The sequence below is a fragment of the Carassius auratus genome, chromosome 26 (assembly GCF_003368295.1).
Source record: "Carassius auratus strain Wakin chromosome 26, ASM336829v1, whole genome shotgun sequence".
Classification (NCBI taxonomy): domain Eukaryota; kingdom Metazoa; phylum Chordata; class Actinopteri; order Cypriniformes; family Cyprinidae; genus Carassius; species Carassius auratus.
Window position 1 is genome coordinate 18,017,514 of NC_039268.1, and position 23,378 is coordinate 18,040,891.

At 36.9% G+C, this 23,378-nt stretch overlaps 2 protein-coding genes across 2 annotated transcripts; one reads left to right on the forward strand and one right to left on the reverse strand.

Annotated features, from left to right (window-relative positions):
• Nucleotides 1-11,033: 11,033 nt before the first annotated feature.
• LOC113044537 (UPF0472 protein C16orf72 homolog) lies at nucleotides 11,034-17,646 on the reverse strand. Its single transcript, XM_026204615.1, has 4 exons — nucleotides 17,260-17,646; nucleotides 16,043-16,123; nucleotides 14,195-14,470; nucleotides 11,034-12,219 (listed from the first exon to the last, which is right to left on the reverse strand). The coding sequence occupies exons 1-4, from the start codon at nucleotides 17,456-17,458 to the stop codon at nucleotides 11,978-11,980; spliced, it is 798 nt and encodes a 265-aa protein (XP_026060400.1). The 5' UTR covers nucleotides 17,459-17,646; the 3' UTR covers nucleotides 11,034-11,977.
• A 1,421-nt stretch (nucleotides 17,647-19,067) lies between these two features.
• LOC113044721 (ATP-binding cassette sub-family G member 2-like) lies at nucleotides 19,068-23,306 on the forward strand. The gene is made up of 9 exons (XM_026204902.1): nucleotides 19,068-19,299; nucleotides 19,846-19,905; nucleotides 19,987-20,104; nucleotides 20,335-20,393; nucleotides 20,710-20,954; nucleotides 21,087-21,241; nucleotides 21,336-21,425; nucleotides 21,585-21,637; nucleotides 21,870-23,306. The coding sequence occupies exons 1-9, from the start codon at nucleotides 19,127-19,129 to the stop codon at nucleotides 22,015-22,017; spliced, it is 1,101 nt and encodes a 366-aa protein (XP_026060687.1). The 5' UTR covers nucleotides 19,068-19,126; the 3' UTR covers nucleotides 22,018-23,306.
• Nucleotides 23,307-23,378: the final 72 nt, after the last annotated feature.

The window sequence follows — 23,378 nt, forward strand, 5'->3', positions numbered from 1 at the left end:
AGAAGAAAAACTTGAATGAGTAATGTTGCCATGACCATGAAATAAAATACATTCAAGTTAAACGGAAATATGTCGAAAGCTTATAAAAAAATAACTTAACTAAACCATGGAAATTATAGTTCACAAAAATTTAAAACATCCTGTTACTTGAAATAACATAAAAAATTATCTGAAATAAAATGCAATATCCATTTTTATTATTATTTTTATTTTCTGTTGCTGAGTTGCCCGTTTTGTAGAAATAAAAACCATTAAAAAGAAAGGATGACTGAAATATTAAATGAATTTTCATGTTAACTGATAACTCTAAAGATATGGGATGTCGTTCCAAACCTGTATCAATCTCTTTCTTTTGTTGAACACAAAAGATATGTTGAAGAGTGTTGGTAACCAAAGAGTAGTTTAACAAAAGAAAGAAGCTCATACAGGTTTAGTACAACTTCATGTGAGAAAATGATGACTGAACTTTCATTATTGGCTGAACTATCCCTTTAACTTTTGCATGTAGTCTACCTGATTATTTTCATTAAACACATTCACTTAACATAAAATGTCCCCATGAATGAATGCACACGGAGAGGAAAGCACTTGCTGTTTTAAATTATTGACATGACACATGAGCATTCATGAAACGAAACAACTCTCATCAAAACCTTGAAATGCCACACACACATGTAGATGAAACACAAAAAGGAAAACAATCAGCTGATCATTTAAATTGAGGAACAAACTGCAGCCTGACATCAACAGAGAACACAGCAGCTAAGCAAATAAAACTGGCAAACGGACAAACAATACAACTGTATTATTCATTCATGCCCCAGTGCATGCTGGGATTCCTATCACTCTGAGAAAACAGCATCTGTGCCGCTAGTTAGTATATAGACATAAAATGAGCATTTGGCACAGTTGTGACAGCAACTAGACTCCGAGCTATGCCATTATGATGCAAGCCAGAACAACTGCAAAATGCACGCTTTTTAATACTTTTTTCTTATTATTTTCTGTAAATTTGGTATTACATTGCAGGGAGGGTCAAGGCGTGACTTAAGTTAGATTCAGCGACACATCACCCACACATTAGGAGCAATTTACTACCCGCCGGGCCATGGCTGCAACAAGCTAACCGAATTGAATGGGAATAATGGCTGATTTAATTTGATCAATATTTTTTTTGTCTGTTCACTCTCTGTAATGAGCGCCACCTCAAGTCATTTTCGGTCTCACGCTAGCTTCCAAATGTTCACACACATTTACATAACATGCTACAATAAAACATCTTGTGAGATTCTTTTTTGACTTCTTGAAGTTTGATCTAACTTCCCATTACCAATCACACACACACACAGACAAATAGACACTCAGAGGTCATGAACTGTTAACAGAGTGATATTTATTCATTTTGACTCCTGCTATGTACATAATTCATCATGCCATGCACACTCATTTTAGTTGTATATTCACATATTTATGATGGACTCCCTGCTCCCCGTGCACATACATGAACACACACACACTTTGACATGTAATTATATATTTATGTAAGACACACACAAATTCCCACACCTACATGCTTCCATCTAAGGCTTCATGAATGCATTTATGAAAGGTACACACGTTCCCATACACTTATTGGAGACACATCTGCAGTGTCATGAACATACATTTGTGTCTTGTCCATTAGCCCAAATACTAATGCACTGGCCATTAGTTTAGCACTTTACAGTGTGTTTAGCAAAGTACTTCTGTCCATCCATTCATCCATCTATCATTTAGCAGTTTATTGTATCATTAAACTCTGGAATAAGTCCTCAGCTTGCATTATAAAAGAAATGCATAGCATTTTAGGGGTTAAAAACTTTATTCAATCTTTTAGTTCTTATTTGTTCCTTTATTTCATGAATAAAGTTAGTATTTGAAATGCAAGAATTAAGAATGAATGAAATGACATGACATTCTTTGTGCGAATCTCATCTTTTTTTTATATATATATTGAAAATTCCAACTCAGACAATACATCTATTCCATGATAAACATGTTTTTTAAAAATAAAAAATCATTTTGAGAATTTATGTTAAGCACAGATGAGAAATAGATCCTCCTTACAGATCATTTGACTTTTGGTAAAGTTAGTTTATGATACACAAATACTTTTAACTTTGTAAAATTTTATTTTTTGCTTGGCTATCAGGTTCACCACTTGCAATTTCACAGTCATTAAAGCAAAACTTCCCGAAAATGGCATTTATGCAGGTTTTTCAAAAACATATGAAATCAACATGAATACAGAACCAACAAAATAAAGACGGAGACAGCCTTTCTACATGACATTTCTAAGAATCCATGTTTTAAATTAGATTTTTAAAGATTTCTGTATTTCTTTCATTAAAGCCATATCTTCACAAACCCTATAGGTTATTGATCAATTTTTTTCCCTTTAATATGCAGGAACCAAAGATAGCAGACAGCAGCATGAAAGGAGAGCCCTGGGGACTGGATCAGGACACAGCACAGGGCAAACTTAAACCAGCGTCCCGTCGAGCACGTGCAAATCCTGCTGCGTCACGGCTCCGGCGGAGAATATGATTCGAAAAGTTGTCTTCCTTCCTAGAAGGTTCATGCTGAGTATCACCAGCATCTCGCCAGGACCAGCTGTTTGGATGAATTTCACAAACCCCTTTCAAAAGCATTCCCATTCATTCCAAATGAGAAGCAAAAATGCCAGAAAAGATATTCAAATCAGTCATGCAGCGCCCCGTCTACATCTAAGGAGGGAAATCTTCCGAATGCAGCAGAGTGTTTCCTGTTTCCTCCAGATTGCAGGTTTTGGCAGGAGACTGGCGATCATTATAACTAAAGGAGACATGTCCCCCTCATTTTTGGAAACTGAGAATGTTCATTGTCGGTGCTTTTGGGAGGTAATCATTACTTTTCAAAGATCTGTGCTTTGATGTGTCCCCCCTCTGCTTTCGAATCCCTCCGCAGCCCCTGATGGCAGGCATTTTTATTCTGTCCATCAGGTAGTCTTAATAGGCAAATGGGAATAGACAATGTTGGTGCTGCACAATCACAGGCCTGTCCTCGTCTGTCAAAGTACACCCTAATTATTGGAGAATCTGAATTCCTAATTCCAGCCATTTGGATTTGAATTTGATTAAAACGGATCAAACATCATGAGGGTTGGCACAGCCTTTGGTGATTACTTCTAATCTTGGAAATTCTGCTCTAATAAGGACACCTGAATCTGCAGAAGAGCCTTTGTTTGATAATACATCACAGAGGCAATTAAAGAGCCTGTTTAGAGCGGCTCCAGCCCTCTTGTCTTTCATCTAATCAGCAATGAATTCAGCTGTCAGCACCCTAAAAGTCAGTGATTATATGATCGTTCGTGTTTACTGAAAACAGCGACATCTTATTTCACAGGTCATTTCACACTGAATCTTCCCCTTGCTAGTCATTAAACTTAAAAACATTAAACCGCATTAGACTGAAGAGAAAGGTCGTTCAAAAATTAAAATGGTGTCATAGTTTACTCTTATGTTATTCCAAATCTGTATGGGTTTTTTTCCTCAAAAAAAACAAAAGAAAACAAAAAAGGCACAGACAGACTCTGTGCCACTCTCTTAGAAGAACCATTTAAATTCCCCAGAGAACCTTTCACTGAACGGCTCTTAAGAATCTTTTTTTTTCTTAAAGGAATAGTTCACCCAAAAGTACAAATTTGCTGAAAATGTACCCCCCCCCCACCCCAGGTCCATAATCTATTATTTTCATTTTTCCAGTGACATGTCATCCCATCTGAATCAAAAGAGAAATATGAACAGATCAAGCACTATATAAAATGTTCTTTCCTAACAGTTCTGAACAAATATGTCTGTACATTTTGATTTGCGATGAATACGGGGATAGCCTTTTTTACTGGCGGAAGCATTATTATATATTATGGACTCCAATTTTGGCAGAAGCAAGTTTAAAGTTAAATCACCTTAATGATGGATTTGTTTCTTACAAGCATGCAGTTTATCAGTCTATTCCTAGTATATTCCTTTAAGGCGGGAATATACTACACAACCTTTAAAATTGGAACTGATTTTATGTCAATCATATACTGCATGATTTTCTGCAAAATGTGTCAGATCTGATCCTTATTTGCAGGCTGGCTTTTTCTTTCGGGAACAAGCGTTGACTCATCCAGAGCGCAAATCATGACAAAAATCTGTGCATGTGTATTCAAGACTTTAGCATGTAGAGCATTTAAAAAATCTAAAGACACTTTTCCACTTGTGCAATGGACATTTCCATGGATGTTAAAGGTTATTTGTAGAATCATAGATGCTAATAAACATTTAAAAACATTAAAGTTACCCTGTTATACAACCAGCATATGCTTTGAAGCATGGAAGCTGGTTTAAACTTCTCCTTAATTAGTCATGAGCTGGTTTGAGCTGGTTAGAAGCTAGTCCTGAGCAGAAGCTAGTTTCTCAGGACTAGGTTAAACCAGCTCAAACCAGCTTCCATGCTTCACCAGCATATGCTGTTTTTTTTTTTCAACAGGGTAATAGTGACTGTCAAGCACCACAAATGTAGTTTTACATGACCATATCATCTTGGCATCATTAGGTGCTAAACAGATGTGGTCACAACAAACAGTTTTTTTATGGAAATATCTGCATAAATATTCTAATTAACTTCAACAACATAAGGGAGAGTAAATGAATATGGCAGATTTTTACATTTTTTGTGAGAACTGTTCCTCTAAAGTAATATAATTCTGAGTAACAAAATCTTAGAATCACCCCTTTATAAATCACCAGCAGCCTTCAGCCTGTGCCATATATACACTGTTTTATGACTCAAACATAACTTTTTCCTTGAGATGTTTTGCTATTCCACTCCACATACACCTACGGCCTTTCCTGAATCAGAAAGCTTTTTATCAAGACTATGAATGCTCTCAAGATTAATCTTTATTTCAATCTCATTTCAGAGTTGCAGCAAATGGGTGACACCATCTGAACGTCAGCATGAATCGTACAGTGACCCCTGCAGCATATGAGATCAGACTTGCTAAATTTACTACTCTGCTAAAGACAGGATGATTCTCTTGAGCTGCTCCTGCGGTCAACATATATTATTCAAAATAGTGCATAGGTCCATGCTGAGTCCTGCGACTGTATGAGTGTGTGTGTGTGTGTGTGTGTGAGAGAGAGAGGGAGAGAGAGAGAAAATGTTCTTGCTGTGAAAGCTCTCATCCCAGACAGCACACCCTGCGGGAGATGAAGGGAGAGAGATAGAGGGTAAAAGAGAGAGAGAGAAGGGGAGAGGAAGAAGGAGAGGAAAAGGGAGTGATTGAGAATAAAAGAGTGAGAGTGTCTAGGGAATGCAAAACTTTACTAAAGTTAAGTATTAAAGTTAGTATTTTAGTCCTTTCTGATAAGTGCTCACCGTCTTGTGTGTGTGTGTGTGTGTGTGTGTGTGTGTGTGTGTGTGTGTGTTTGTCTCGGCCAGCTGGTCTAACCCAGATTGATGAGGAAAAGTTTGTGTCAGATGGAACATTGCTGAGTGGCCTGAAACTAACAAAGCAGTTTTAGCAACTTTAGCAAACTGTAGATTTAAAATGTTTAAAAATGAAAAGATGTTTAGATCGACAAAGGGCCGCTCTTCGCTACCACTTTATGGGAAGTCTGTGCATGACAGAGCAAAGCTCGTCTTTAGAGGAAAATCTAACTTTCTCATCATCTGTTTGTGTATACGGAAAGCCATCTGTGTGGTCTTTGTGACTATAAAACTAGTCAGACCAGAGAAGAATATAAGATAAGCATAAGAAATTAGAATCAACCTAGAATATCCCTGGAATTTACTACAGAACAGATGGTGTTTTCAAAAATAGGGTGACCGTACAATGGAAAAAATGTATTTGCAAAGTATCACAAATGCTAAATCAGTTTAAAGGGGTCATATGACGCTGCTAAAAAAAACATTATTTTGTGTAACGCAATGTGTTTATGTGGTTTAAGGTTAAAAAAAAAAAAACATTATTTTCTACATAACTGTTCATTATTGTTTCTCTTCTATGCCCCGCCTTTTGAAAGCACATCATTCTGAAAATTGAGGTGTGCTCTGATTGGCCAGCTATCCAGTGCGTTGTGATTGGCCGAATACCTCAAGCGTGTGACGGAAATGGTACACCCCTTAACATACTGTGATGCCGTGTCCCGGCACGCCAAAACCAATAAAACGCACTACAAACAAGGCATTTGTTGCATCCAGTAGGAACATAATTACTGATTATGACTTATACTGTCTTTTTACGTGTTGCATATCGCGCCGCATAAAAATAAAACCATGTCTGTATTTGTGATTGGAGAAAAGACAAACAACAAGCTCTACACTGCTCAAAACTCACGTTTGAATCGTCAGTGGCAAATTCTTTTGATATGAAAACATATTTACAGACTCTTGAGTCAGAAGCGGCAGACTGTCCTTGCAAAGTTGGAACTGCCCCACTTTATAGAAACAGCCTTTGTGTGTAGATGACATTAGGTTACTGTCCCAGGAAACAGTCCTCCGTAAAATGCGCTGCACACATCTGAACATTTGGAAGGAGGGAAGACCAAACAAAGTAGTTTCACTTTTACAACGAAACACACAGCATCTCCACGACATGCTGGCGACGACAACAAGCACACTGCAGCGAGAATCAAAGTTACACCTTCTTTCTTTGCGTGAACATTTGGGCAGCGTTATGCAAACCTTCCCACACAGTGACGTAGACATGTTGGGGGTGTGTTTAAATAAGACTTTTTAGAAAGGCACGGTCAAGTCTTAACTTTTATAAAGAGCATCTCTTTGGGTTTGAGACTAGTCTTTGCAACTTTAGAGAGCTTATCTATGAACGAAAAAGCTTGTTACACTCCAAAGAGAAACGAAAACTTGAAATGGCATCATATGACCCCTTTAAAGTCATAATGACTTTCAAAACCCAGTTTAGATTTATACAGAGTAAAAGAGATATTTACAAAAAAAATATACAAAATTTAAATTACTTACAAGTTGTTCTCAATGTATTTGACTACAAGCCCACATTTGTTCACAACATTTGACAGCCTCTTTTTTTACCTACTGGATAAGGATAAGGGTTGCAAATATTTTTACTCTCAATTTCAACCCAATTAAAAATTATTTTCCATGTCTAAAATCACACTTTTAAAAGACTAAAATAAGAAATAAAAATGTCTTGATTTTTAGTTGGTTTGGCTTATTTTAATGTTTGTTTTTACTTATTGTTAGATCATTTTAAATAATCAAATCAAGTCATATTAAAGCCACCTTGGAAGTTTTGAAAAGTAAATGTTCCATTTTGATTTCATGTACATTATATATATGCAGTTTATATATCAAATACAAAAACATTACGCTGTCTGAGAAGGCGTCTTTTAGATACGGACATTTGTGCACAAAGATTCTGGTGATAAAAATAGGCTTTTGTTCACTCTGAGGTTTTTCTGAGATGCAAGTAATTTCACAGAACCAGCCTCGGGGTCTCACTTTGTGTGTGCGGCAGAGATAGAGGCACAGACGGAGTTGCCCTTAGACAGAAGTAATAATATTTCGAAAGTGCTCCGGGGCTGGGTCTCACAGACCATTCAATACATGAGAGGAACCAAAGTGTTTGTGTGTTTTCAAGTGGAACACGGCCAAGGTGGACGAGAAATCTCTGGGTGGGAGAGGAAGAGGAAGAGAGGAACATTTGAGGGATAAGAGAGGGGCTGTGTGTGGATTAAAGGAATAGTCACCCAAAATAATCCAAATCCTAAAATAGATATAAAATCTCTCTGATTTGACATCTTCTGATCTTTTTTATACAATCAACCTCAATTCAGCAGCCAAGTTCCAGAAAAATAGCAAAAATGCCTACAAAGTAATTCATATGGGTAATCCTTATATTTATTTGTAACCCCTGCATCCTAGTACATCCCTGCATCTTACTCAATCCTATTCCATTATCATTTATAGTACAATTGTTTATACAACTTATTTATTTGCAAATATTATTATTAATTAGTTTTATTATTTTTTTGGTCTGTGGTCTTTGTTTACTGGAAACTTATGTCACTAAAACAAATTCCCTGTATGCTCCAGCATACTTGGCAATAAAGCTCTTTCTGATTCAGATTCTGATAAACTTGTGATTACCAGACTAAAGTTGTTTTTGTGTGAAATCTCCCTGGTGGCCTTCAGATATCGATTAAAGGAATAGTTTACCCGAAAATTAAAGTTTGCTGCAAATTTACTCACCGAGGCCATTCAATATATAGATGAGGTTTTTTCTTCATTCGGACAGATGTGGAAAAATGTAACATAACATCACCAGTCCAACAATTAATGTCTTGTGAAGAAAGAAGCTGCTTGTTCATTATGTATTTTACATTTTGAAGTGATGGTTTAAGGTTCAAATAGATGTTTATTACACATAGCTTTTCACTTCACAAGATGTTAACAGATGGAATGGAGTAGAGTGGATTAGTTCTGGATTATTGTGATGTTTTTATCAGCTGTTTGGACTCTCATTCTGACGGCACCCATTCACATTGACAAGTGATGTAATCCTACATTTCTCTAAAGCTAGACTTTTGAAGAAACAAACTATGTACATCTTGGATAACCTGAATTCCCAGCAAATATTAATTTTTAAGGTGAATTATTCTTTTAAATATTAGCTACTTGGGCCTATTTCTGTAACTATTGAGCTCGACTTATTCATGTCGTAGAAAATAATAATAGGAAATAATTTCTGTTGTAATTTTCATTATATTCTGACTAACATCTCCTTTTGTGTTAGACAGAAAATAAGTGTTCATGTTTAGAATGACATGAGCGTGAGTAGATGACAAGTTTTCTTTTTCTTTTTTTGCGTGCATTATTAAGTGTTTGATGTGTATTACAGACTTCAGACTACATACAATACACATTTATTTCTCTCTCATTCCTTCTTCTCTCTCTCTCTCTCTCTCTCTCTCTCTCTCTCTCTCTCCGTCAACCCACTCATGAAGCTTTGTTTGTGATTTTTCTCATTCAGCACAACACCAGTGAGCTCATCTTCTTTACAGAAATCTCTCTCCAAGTCCCCCTCCCTATCTTTTTTCTCTTCAAAGAGACAGAAAACCACCTTGTATTGACCTTTTTCACGCCAAAACTACTATCAAAAGAGGCTTTTACCTCATTTACACACAATCTCTGTCTACAAGACGCGATCTGCAAGAGCAATTTGGTGGTTTTGACGGATTTGATTTGGCACGCTCTCGTCGTCACGCGTGTTTGTGTTGTTAGCTGCTGCCCCCTAGCGGTGACTGCTCGGCATTACGCCAAAGAAGAAAAAGACGGCCTCCGTTTGTCTTCGCAAGGAAGGATAAATATTACTTCTAGATATGAAGCGTGTTGCTATGGTGATGGGCTCACGGTCCTCTTTACTGAGAAGCGAAGATGATTGGGAGGACAGCAGGGTAAAGGAATGCGGAGCCGGTGACGGTGTACGGTGAGCGGCGGATTGATACCAGGGGATCGAAGAGCGCGTGCGAAGCGTCAACGCTTATTTTTATCAATGAAACAAACAACAGGTTTCGCGGAAGAAACAGGGAGGAATGGGTCAAACGGTGTGTTAAATTGAAAAACATCTTAAAGAGATAGCTCACACAAAAAATGAGAACTGTCATCACTTAAATTCACCCTACTCGTTTTCCAAATCCGTATGGTTTTATTATTCTGTGGGACGCAAAAGGAGATTTTTTGAAGAATATACAAGATGCACTGACATTGAATTGTCAGTGAAGTTTTTAAATTGCAAAATCATATATAATATATATATATATATATATATATATATATATATATATATATATATATATATATATATTAGTATAAAAATAATATTTTCTATTAAATGTATTAAGAAAAAATATATAGTGCACAAGTATCTTAAACAATAATTTTGAAATCTTCAGTCATTGCCATTGCGTTCATAAGAAATCATAGAAGATTTCAAAGCCTTTTAGTCATTTTAATTAGCCTACTTTGTATGGCACTGGTGGCAAAAATATTATGTGGTAACAAAATAATACCATAGTTTCATTTTTGTGACTACGATTACATTAATATGGTATCTTTTAGTTCATGAAGCAGCTTTCGGAAACCTATTCTCTGAAATAATCATCGCTGTAGATGTATTATTATATAATTTATTAAACAATGAATTTAGAAGAGTACAAAAAAAAAAAAAAAAAAAGGATAGTTTACCCCAAAATGTTGTTCCAAAACTGTATGATTTTCTTGTGTGAAACAAAATTGCAAATTGTTCACCAGAACAGTTTGGCAGTGAACATACATTATTTTGTGTGCTGTAAGAGAAGAAATGCAGAGTTTCTAAACAAAACTATAAATGATGACTATTGTTGACTATTTATTGTCTTATCCCTTTAAGCCTAAATAAATTACTTGATTATAAGGGAGTGATTTTATCTTTGGCAACTTGTCACCATTTTAAGTTTCTTCTATTTTAATAGGGCTGTGGTTCTGTGTCACATGATTATTCAAAGTATTCTTTTAGGGAGAAAAAAAGAAGCAGTTTAAAATAGTTTAGGATGCAGTATTGCATGTCACACCGTTTACACCACTTGGTACGTTGTCACCTACCAAACACATTTCAACAGCTCTTTTAGAAAAAAGAAAACAAGGTCACCGATTTGAAATTTGATTCTACACAAATTGTTGGATTGTAGCTAGTATTGTGTGGCCATGTAGCATCTCCAGCCTACGGAGACACATTCACTGAGTGTTCAAACACAGACGAACACATGGGCACAAGCAACCAGTTTGAAAGCATTGTTACTGGCAGCTGTTCTTCACAGATTGTCACAGGAACAGTAACAGATTGTACGTTTGATACAACAGAATGTGCATTCAGTATACTATTACTTTAATCTAGTTTAAGGATAAAATCCTGTTTGATCACAAATGTGACTCAGATGACAAAGGAGGTAGTTAAAAGCTTGATTTCTTTAATGCAAGAATCATTATTGTACATTAACAATTCAATGGTCTCTGCACAGCTTTTTTTACAATATGTACCACAAGTCTATGTCAGCACCTACAGGTATTTACATTACATGTTACACTGGAGACAAAGGTGCTGGGGAAAAGAGTGACGAGAGAGGATGAGTGAAAAAAGATGGATGCTCCGGAAGATTGAAGGGAAACTACTGAAGAAAAACAAGAGTGATTGAGAGATGTGCATGACAGCGGACGTATGGCTATCACATCACTTGTGCCTGCTGCTAGAGCAGAATTAAGAGAAGGCAAAAAAAGAACAAAAAAAAATCATGAATAGCATTGTCAATAACATTAAAATAAAACCTTTGTTGCTTTTCAAAGCCGCAGCGTGGTAACTGAGAGCTGGGGCAGTGACAGGTGCTGGAGGAAGGGGCAGGTACCACACACAAACACACTCTAACAAAACTCATCAGTCGTTCACAGACACACACACACACACACACACACACAAAGTACTTGTACACACGCAATCATACAGACAATGCTCATTATGTTGCAAACATGCACACAAAAATGTTTCTTTGTTCCTGCATTCGCTCGCATCTCAGTTCAGCCATAACACAACCTTACACACACACACACACAATCAACTCACGCAGCAATATAGTGAATGAGGGTTGTGTGTTTGTCGACAGGATCCTATGGAAGGGCACTTAAGCCTCTGCACTGAACACTGTCTCCCTCCGATCACCTCAACTGGGCTCTGTAGACCAATTAGAGAATGTGCTGGGCTGTGGTGAGCACTGTTATTGGCTACTTTTATTTCCTGCTCTGAATAAAGATGGGAGGATGACTGAGGAGTGGCATTTTATTCTCGTATTTCGCAGTTGTTGTTGTTGTTGGCGTCAGTTGTTTTCTTTTTCTTAAGAGCTCAGATCATCCTATTGCGTTTGTGAGTGGGCGAGTCTGTTATGACATCATTGCACTGGGCGGAGCTTCGTTTCCGAGTTCCGTTGTCGAGGTGGAGCGCCATCTCCTCGGCAATGAAAGTGTTGAGGTCCACGTCGTGGAGACCGTTTCGGCGGCGACTGGGGGCGGAGCTGGCACTCAGGTGTGTAGGTGAACCTGGGGCTCCGGAGCGCATACTGATGCTCGCCATGGCTCCACTTAGACCTTCAACACACACAGGTAGGAAAACAAACATGAAATCCAGATGACTTAACATACATCACAACCTCTAACTCATCAAGACAACAAAAGGCAACATGCAATCACTATACGTTCAAATTTGCAACATCTAATCAGAAATTGCTGTTGAAAATAGTCAAAACGCTTCACATCACATACATATAAATTCATTCACAGCTATTTCAATGAAGTCATGGGAACAAATTCTTCATTTGTGATCCTGGACCACTAAAACAGTCTTAAGTCTCTGGGGTATATTTTTAGCAATTGTCAAAAAAAATGTATGGTTCAAAATTATAGATTTTTCATTTATGCCAAAAATCATAAGGATATTAAGATCATGTTCTATAAAGATATTTTATAAATTTCCTACCATAAATACCATAGGAAAACTTAATCTTGATTAGTAATATGCTTTGCTAAGAATTCCTTTGCACAACTTTAAGGGCGATTTTCTTAGTATTTTTTTTGCACCCTCAGATTACAGATTTTTAAATAGTTGTATCTCGGCCGAATATTGTCAGATCCTAACAAACCATACATCAAGGGAAAGCATATTTATTCAGCTTTCAGATGGTTTTAGATCTTTTTTGACCCTGACTGAATTAAACCAAGGGAAAAATATAAAATGAGGTAACAAATTATTAATTTGTAGCCTCGATACATATATTTTTGCCCGAATGTCATGTGCAGGGCTAGTGAGTCTAGTTTGTGTGCTCGGATAACCTTTGTCAGTGACATTTTGCTGTATTGTCCCATACTATTTTTATGAAGAAAAAAATACTAGAGGCTATAGAAGGAGATGCAGTGAAAAAGTGTACAATGCATATTGCCCAAAGCAAGGAAGCACTTTATATTATACGCTTCAAAGAACGTCTCGACATGTTTCTTTTCTGTTCAACACGAATAAGAGGTTTGAGATCTATATACACGCGTGTGTGTGTGTGTGTGTGTGTGTATATATTAGGGCTTTCAAAATGGCTGAAAATCTAAATTCGAATTATATTAAAAATTAAAATGCATAATTTCAGTTAGAGTGATGAAAGCTTTTGGCTTCTCTGCTGAGGCCACAAGAGGGCGCATTGAGGAAAATATTACTAATGCATGTTTATTCAAAGCATTAGAATACATGACTGTGAAGTGAATACTATTTAAAATAATGTTTATAAACCAATTACAATTAAGTTGCTTAAACAACTATAAAAAAAACAGCATCATTTATGCATGCATAGTTTAATTAAAAGGGTGGGAAGCCAATCACACAGAGTACATTTTTCATTTAAAAACATGAGATGCGGTGGTATGGGGAAAACCCCAACATAAAGTCTCGAGATATGCTTTTAAAAAGTTTAACTTCTAAACATGTGGCTCTCGTGCAAAACGCGAGTCCAACGTTGGTAGAAGATGTCCCTCTAGAAAATGCATGAAATATGCATTCTTGTGTGAATGGCTTGGTTTCAGTTTCGATGTAAACAAGATCTTCATTGATGTTGGCATTGACATTGATGTTCTCTTTTTTTCATTATCTTTAGCGAACATCGCAGCAGCGATCTAATGGCTTCAACTGGTTAGGCTAACCAAAAAATTATAATGCAATGATGCTTATTGTCATCGCATCTCGTGCGCCACAGATAAAGGCCAAAATAAACTTTGGCCATCCGCATCCACGCAAGTGGGCTCGCAGACAGCCACGCACCCCGCCCGCGTGCAGGCTATTTTTGAGACCGTGCAGACGGTGTGAAGTATACCCGGGCCGGCCCTTAAAGCAGCCTCCTTCACGCACACCTAAAATGTGGATTTTTATTTTAAATTCGACGAATATTCGAAATTCAAATTTTTTGACAGCCCTGCTGTGTGTGTGTCTGTGTGTGTGTGTATATATATATATATATATATATACACACACACACAATTTTTTTTCTTCATATCTAAATCATTCTATCATATAAAGCAGACTCACCATGCAGAGCAATGGCCTCCCTGAAAGGCTGCAGGTCTGTCTCTACAGATGAACTCGTCTCCGAGGACGTGGGTCGGCTTGGCGACACCATTGCAAGTCTTGGCGGAGCCCTGGAGCTACGTGGCGGTGGGGCTTTACCACAGAGGAAGCTGATTAGATCCTCACGCCGAATAGTCCGCCTCCTTTTCTTCACCCACGCCAGGACATCTTTGTTTCGTCTCTGATGACCGATCTGAATACCCAGCTCGTAACTCCGCTGATGGGCATCAACACTCTCTAGAAGATGAAAAAAAAAAAAGAAGAAAAAAAACTTGGCATGGGTATTTCTGTATGCATGTCAGGAATCAGCCCAGCTGCATCAATGTCTCCTAGTGTTTTATTCCCAATGATGTCAGTCTCATTTTAAATTTCTAATAAGGGCTTTTCAGTTCAGAAATTGTTCTACGGCATTAAGTAGAGAGCAAGGATTTTATGCGGAAGAAGAAACAGAACAGCAGGTTAATTATTGCTGATAATTAAAAAAGGATGTTTTTAATAACATAATAATGTAAAGGTTACATCAACTTCAAAAGCAACTGCGCAACACCATCAATTTTCATCCTGCCAGAAACAGCAGCATCATCTCCACAGGAACAGCAACCACTGCTCTTCAATATATTATTTTCAATCTACAATAGGCAACACATAAATCGGCTCAACCGTAACTGGCAGGCAGGAAGATTTGTTTCAATCGACAGGGTTTCCACTGCCGGGCTGAAATGAATTATACGCTTACAATATCTCGAGATGGGGTGCATGAAATGATTCAAGAGGAGATAAAACCTCACCAATGTGTTCATAAGAAAAATGAGGGGGGTTCGAAAATACAGACTGGTTCATTCAAAGTTCAAACTGTGAACTTCCACACTAAACTTTTGATTGATAAATACAGAACGAAGAAATCAGGCAGACAAACTTTATCTTAACACATCCTATATGCTTCGAAAACTTCTCACAATGGATAACTTGCTAAATCAGTCATATGTAGGCAGTGATCGCCAGTAAACTGAACAAACAAACACTCCCTGTTCCTGACAGCTCCTAGAGTCGAATCATCCACATGACACATCTGACACAACCAAACAGACGAACATCTGAATGATGACTCAAGACAATACCGTACACATGTCGGTGATGAGTTGAAGGTCTCATAACTGCAATCTAATAAAACACCACTACTCTAGGCTGTGAATAAGAAGAGAGAAATAAATCAATAGGATTTTAAGAACTGCTGTCAACCATGTTGTTGCTAGTCTGAAATGTATGAATAACCTACTAAACACTGTTCAACAGCTATTTTTTGATGATGACAGCTGTAACAATAACTACAAAGTCATAATTTTAAATTCTAAAATTATCATTCTTATTCTATGAGAATAGAGAAAACCACAAATAGAACAATGTTGAGGAACGATATCATTGAAATCACTTTCAGAACAAATTTTTTCTCCAGATGTTTAATGATAAAACATTTGCCCATACAGACTCTACCTGATTTTAAAGAGTTTAAACATTTAAAGCGACAGGCTAAAAACTGAAAAGTGTGCTAATAATAAACAGAATGTCACCGTTGTTACTGACACTGGTATGGTATGTATTGTATTGGACAATAATATAGTTATTTTTGTTAATGTGAAAAGGACAGTTGTGTTCAAACGCAGGAATGACTTAAAGTGAACAAAAGAGGAGTGTGATAAAAAGACAAGCAATATGTTGTCAAATTAATACAGTAAACTGCAGTTCAGTTAACAACAAACCACAAACTGTCACTTAAAACGCAACAGTGTGTTTAAAACAATCTCAGCTTACCTTTGTAAAGGTTAGTGACGGCAGTTGCAGCATTTTGAAAGGGAACCCACAAGGAAAGGCCCTGTTGTTGACATACTCTATCTGAAGGGGGTGAAAAGACAGGAAATGTTTAGGTTGCAAGTGGAGATACATCATTTCCCGTCTTAATGTGACATACATTTAGCCAGTGTTTAAAGAAAGCCAAGAAAACACCCAAGACAACTAAACCAACATCAGCTTTATATTTAGTAACTCAGCCTCTCACGCTGGCTGTGTGTCATGAGATAGTGAGCTGCCTAACGTTACTCAAACAGCACTTTTGGACAACATTAGTGCGCGTGGAATGTTCTAAAAGCGTCTATGATGACCATAAGCGCGCTCTACATAAGCAGCTCTCTATGTTTTGAGACACAGCCATTAATTACACGACGTCTAAATATGATATGTAGCAATAGGTCTCTACGCCATTTTGTTGAGTAGCTTTAGTGTATGTGATTGTACCGGTTTGTTCAAACCACAACTTTGTGTATAAAAACATGTAGTCGCAAATTAAACCGACTGTATAGCGTTTTATCTGTTTAATAACAATTATCAACTAGACAAGCTCTGGCACAACAACTCGCAATATTTAAACTTAGTCTGCTAATCCTGCCTTCGCCATTTTGTGTCGCATAGTATTATTGATGTTAAAGAATAAATCACACGTTTCCTTCAGTTCATATCATAATTTGTATTCCTATATCTTTTTGTCAACATACAGGACGCCTGAGTTTCTAACAGATGAGCTTTCGATCACAAATAGAGTTATTTTCATCAGATGAACTCCTCCCTGCACTTCGCCATTTTGTCTTGCTGAAAGACAATCAGCTGGATGACGCTTTAAATATCTTGGAAAATGTTTAAATGTACTGCAAGTAGTTTTAGCAATAAATAAAGACGGGTAACCGGTGACTTTTCTGGATTGTATCCTCACAGAAACTGATCTGTGTGTCTCGTCTGCCACTTAGCATCAATGCTAATCAGCAAACGCCACCGACCTTCAAAACAGTCGAATAAGAAGCCAAAATAAACTTAACTGAGCTTTTAATATGTACTTTAGTGTAAAACAACTCCTTGGCATCTTAATTAGGTTGCGTTTGATTTAGTTTGGCGGCTATCCGCAGAGCTTTTTGGTTGGTGTCCTTTGTTTGGCCAACTAAGGCTAGCTCTCAAGTTACTTTTGATGACATATTTCGCACCTTTATACAGTTGTGCGACGGCGGTGGCGGAGTTCTGGAAGAGATGCCAGAGTGTTTGTTGGCTCTGCTCTGTGTCCTCCTCGCTCGGTTCCTCTTGCTCGGCCTCGGCGAGGCACTGCCGCTCCCATTTGGAGAACCAGTGCTCAGGTCCGTGTTCCTGGATCTCCGCTTCCCCCTCCTCCTTCTTCTTCTCCTCCATGGCTACAAAAAAACTTAAACCGCTGCTATAATGCGCTAACCTTCGCTTAAACAGTTCTCCGTGGTGATTAAACCCGGCCGTGATCGGTTGTCGGCGGTGGCCTCATCGACAGCTGTAAGTTTACGTCTGCATCGCGAACGTTGCCTTCACTTCTCCACCACACAGTCGATGAAAACAACTTAACGTTGCCTAGACCCAAACCACGCCCCTTGGATTATGCTCGACGCCAATTGGCTACAGAAATGCAGGGGCGTGGTTATGCGTCTTCGGTTTAACTGTTCATTAGATGCTTCAACTGTCTGTTATCTGTCACGGAGCGGCACCGCCCCTGTTTATGTGAACTGCTACACCAAATACTTGAGCCTCAAGTACACTGAACAGGAACGCAAGATTGCGAAACCCATAATGAGTCTCTATTCATGCTGCGAGTGTCCTTTTACAAAGTATTTTCCTGTTGCTCTACTGTTCAGTACAGAAGGCGTCTGTTAAACAAAGAAGGGATTTTTATTATACAGCCTGTTTGTGATGACCTTCTTTGGCCTACAGAGGGCGTCATTATACAAGTACACCAATCATGCATCTTTCCATTTAAAGCCATTTAAACTCACAGACGTCTTTACAGCTAGGAAACAAATTCAGAGAAAATACAGTTTCATGTTGGAATATTTTAAAACACTTTTTCTATGTGTAAACACAAGACTGTAGATCATTCCCTCAAAAAATAAAAGCAAACAACAACAACAACCAAAAAAACATGATAGGGTCATTCTACGCTTTTATCATAGTTTTTACTGCACTACATTTCATGAATAAAAGTTTTTTGTTTGTTTTGTTTTGTTTTTTACCTTTAATAGGCTACCTAACATTAAAAATTTAGTACTTTCTTGTACTCATGTACAACTTTGAACTACTTGAGTAAAAGTAAGAAATTACTAGATTTCTAATGTAATTAAGTATTAAACTATATTTAATATGAAATGTAATGCAGTAAAAAGTACAGTATTATGCTTTGGAATGTTGTGAAGTAAAAGTTTTCTAAAGATAATCAACCTGATAAAGTAAAAGTGTACTTTTAAAGCAGAGTAAAAATACTTCACTACTGTCCACCACTGGATATAAATGTTAAAAGGGAAAAATAAATATTCTTTTTCATTAATCATTAAGTTCATTTCATTCATTAAGTTGTTTCAGTCCAGTTAATGTTACTTGTTAAAAAAATAAGTATAGCTATACTCATAATGAGTAAATAAGTAAAAACTCATCAACGAGATATACTGAATTTATATTATTTCCACTGACATTTAAAAAAAAAAAGGATATTTAAGGAGGTTTTGATTGCATTTCACAAAAAGTTTAAGCATGATAGTCAAATTGTTATGTTGCTAGAAAACCATTTTTCCTATTACGTATAAACTTTTAACATATTTTGAACTATGTTATATGTTGTTTCATAATTGCAGGAGTTACATAGCAGTGAGTGTTACGTAGAACAAGGGCGTGTGAGGACTTTGACAGGAGAAGCGCAGTGACCTCTGGTTTTATGGGTAATTCACGTCTGGAGTATAAGGTCCTGAAAGGGTGGAGCATCATTAGACTCTTTAATGTTCATTCCACCTGGAAGCTTGTGACTTTTTCTTTCCTCTTCTCTGCTTCAGTCTCTCTGGCTCCATGGATGTGAGTGAGCTAAAAATGTTGCCTGGCGGGGAAAGCGATGGCACAAAGGTGTGTGTAAAGGTGCCGGGCCCAACTCTGACATACCAGAATATTCAATACTGCATTAGAGAAAGCCGTGGACCGTGCCGCAAGAGAGGTCCTGAGCGAGAAATCCTGAAAAACGTCAGGTTAGTGTCTGTCTGTGTGCTTATGTGCTGTAGAAACAGTTAAAGCAGATGCTTCATACCAATGACTTCTGACACACACCATATTCAGCAAAACACACTGCTGTGCAGTCAAATCATTTTGATACAGATAACACTTATCTTTAAGATAAGCATCCCAGATCCATTTAATTTGCATTTGTATATCACTGTCTTTCTATGTGTTTTAATTTTTTTTTATATCTGGAAAATAAAAGTTTATGACCTAATGCTAAAATATTTGTCCAGAGTTTAGATGTTTAGAGATTAAAATAAAAAAAAGAAGAATTGAAGTTGTAATTCTCCATAGTTTGTGTTAGTGTTCTTTCTTTCTTTCTTTCTTTCTTTCTTTCTTTCTTTCTTTCTTTCTTTCTTTCTTTCTTTCTTTCTTTCTTTCTTTCTTTCTTTCTTAATGGTTCAGACATATTAAAAAATATGAATGATTTTATTTAGATGTTGCCACATAAAGCACTTTTTAGGTTATTTGATAAACATTTTTACAGTGCACTGTTTTGCTATTTCCTGTTTTAGTGGAATCATGAAAACCGGCCTGAATGCAATCATGGGAGCAACAGGAAGCGGCAAAACATCGTAAGACGCTCACAGAATCAACAGCTGATGAAGAGCTGGCAACTATACTCAGTTTCTAACCTTTATTTTTGTTGCGTGAAGGCTGTTAGACGTGATCGCTGGAAGGAAGGATCCACGAGGTTTGCGTTCAGGTGAAGTTCTGGTTGACAACAAGGTTGTGACCTCTGACCTCCGTCTCATGTCTGCCTATGTCGTACAGGTAAGAATGCAGAATTTTAATGTCAGTCGTATGTCTGCAGTGAGGATGAAATAATATTCTTCTCTGTTGTGTGGCACATGTAAGTGTTAATGCCAGGAAGATTATTGTGGAACAGAATTAGTTTTGTCTCCTGTTCAAGAGTCTTCTGCTTAGCCTTAAAATAAAACACATTAATTTAGCTGGTTTAATTCTCAACCTTTTCTTTGTTCTGTGTCTGTGTCCTTCTGTAGGATGATATCCTGATGGGAACTCTGACTGTGCGGGAGAATCTTTTATTCTCTGGAAATCTGTATGTTATATTATACTATTTATAAATATTTGTAGTTTGTAACTTTTTTATATTAAAAATATATATAACTTATTTTTTTTATTAACTTTATGTGCTTATTTTTATTGATTCTTAATATTTAGCTTTAATTTATTTTTATTTCAGTATCAGTAGTTTTAGTAGTTAAACTTCTTTTACTTCAATTTGTTGCAAAGACAACATTAAGTACTGTTTTTTATTAGTTTAGTTAAAACAAATTATATTTTATTTCAGCTTTATTTCAACTAACAAAAATGATTTTTTATAGTTTTAGCTGTAACAACATTGTTATGTGCTAACAACCAATTATGTGTCCAGCTTCTGTATGTATGAAATTAAGCTTCCTTTCATTCATGTTTCTTTTACAAAATCAAGTAAGTCTGTTGTGTGTGTGTGTGTGTGTGTGTGTGTGTTTTAGGCACGAGAACGCTGGGGGATATTACCGTACATCTGTGTATTTCCTGTCCAAGGTGTTTGTGGATCTGTTACCTAATCGCATTGTGCCGATTTTCATCTTCTCCAGCATTTCTTACTATATGATGGGTTAGCAGCACTCATAATACATTATTAGTATGCTAAACATGTGGCACATCATTAAAACCATCAGTAGCATTTATTCTATACTAAATAAAACGAATATGCACTGTAAGTGTACTTATATATATTTGTGAACAGGGTTGAATCCATCATTCACGACCTTCCTGTGCTTTGCACTGACCATGTCCATGGTCAGTCTGGCAGGAGTCAGCTTGGCTTTTCTTGTCAGCGCCAGCGTGAGCACTTTCGCCATGGCCAACGTCCTCATTGCCTTGCCTTTTGTCTTCATGATGGTCAGAATTCAAACATACGCACTAATGTCATCAGTATGTGCTTGTACCAATCTCTCTGTCTCATTCACTCTTTATTTCTGTCTCTTTGTTGCAGGTGTTTGGAGGGTTCCTGGTGAATCTCAACTCTATGCTCAACTGGCTGTCCTGGCTCAAGTGGGCCAGTATCTTCAAATATGGCCTAGATGTAAGGAGGAGGAGAAGAGAAAACAGTTTAAAAATGCAAAAAAGTGTTGTTAAATTAAAAGAGTGCATCATATGTTGTTTTATTGCATCTTTATCAGGTTGTTTAAAAAGTGCTGATTATAGTGTTGTTGTCGTTTTTTTTTTTTGTTTTTTTTTGTAGGCTGTGACTATAAATGAAATGAAAGGGCAGGTCTTCTACAGTGGCAATACGACGTAAGTTGCTCAAACTAAAGTGTAATGACAGTTCAGTTAAGTTCACAAATTTTATAACTCAACCTCTTGAGTCATGACAGACACATCATTGTTTCCTTAATAGTTTTATTCAGCAAGCATGCTTTGAATTGATAAGTACAGACATGTTACAAAATATTTCTACCCCTCACTTTGAGTCATTCATCAATGAAGTTTTTGACTTACCAGTATTTGATTTCTTTCTCATGGTCAGACTAACAGGAGAGATGTATCTGCAGTCTCAGGGGATCGACTACAGTGTGTGGGGCTTCTGGCAGAACCAGGTGGCTCTTCTGGGCATTGTACTGGTGTGCATGACGTTTGCATACATACAGCTGCGCAGGATCAACCGCTGGAAATAATGTGCATGTTCTTCATTAAAGATTCACTCCTACACACAATATGTAATTTCATAAAATTATTATTTTGTTACACCATGTCCATTTCTGTATATTTAATTCACATTTGCCTATGTAAATTATTATATTTCAATGTAATTATTAATCTAGGCTTTCTGCGTTTGACAATGAAGCATTTTTGGAAATATGAAATGTGCTGTAAAGTTTTAAAAAAGCCATGCTGCATTTAAAATGTATTATCAACTCTTCAAATGCTTTTCTGCAAAATTTAGTAAAATTATTCGATAAAATGTTTCTGGAAAGGTAAAGTGACTAAATGTTTCTCTTGCAAAATAACTGTTAGTGCAATTGGAAAATTAACCTTAACTTCATAGTTACTGACATTTAACCTTTGTGACATGTAAATATAAATATATTAAATGAAATTTAAGTTCTCAGCTCTGTGTACCCATGGAAGGCACGTACTTAAAAAATACAAGGTCATTGATTTTTGCTCTATTAAATAAAAAAAGTTCATTATACTTTAAAATTCCTTTTTCATATATTTTGATCTATGTTTGTTTATCACATGAATAAAAATGCAAATGTGTAGCCTAGTAGAGTGCATGTTAGGATGTTTTCCTTACATGAAACGGAAGAAGTAATAAAACCACTAGGCGGCACTGTTGTCACTTATTGACATTTTGCATGTTCCTCCATGTCTTCCGCTGCCCTGGTGTTAATTACACACACAACTGTATTTTTGTAAGTAGTAGTTTGATTATAATGTATTAGCATAGTAGGTAATAACTGAAATTTGTCATTCTGTCTTTTAGCCATATATACACATATAGCTCACAGACCATGCAAGGCATTTATTTAATGAATATGTTCATATTGTGAAAATATATAGTTCTCAGCTCATCTCTCTTCGTTTATTTATAACACAATTTGAAGTGAAATCTCTCCATCATATAATTTGTCCTCCAGTTCCTGCTGTAGTCTCTAAAACCCGCATAAAGCAGCTGCAGACATTTCTTTGTTATTGCCACATAGAATATTCACATCTGTTAGATATTAGCAAATCCTTATGTGTGTTGTGTGTGTGTCTGAGAGAGTGTCTGTGTGTGTAGTGCAGTCTTCTTGGGTTTCATTCAGAGCCACAATGTCAGCGCAAAAAATCTTGGAAAGCCTCCAAGGCCGAGGTAGAGAGAATTCAGAGGAAAATAGTAAAGGAAAAGAGGTGCACATGATGGAGAAAGACAAAGAAAGAGAAGGAAGAAACAAAATCTACTCACATTTGCTTAGAATATGTCAAACTGTAGTTAAAACATTTTAATTATCGGTTAACTTGTGAGACGGACCTGCTTAGAAGAACTGAAAGC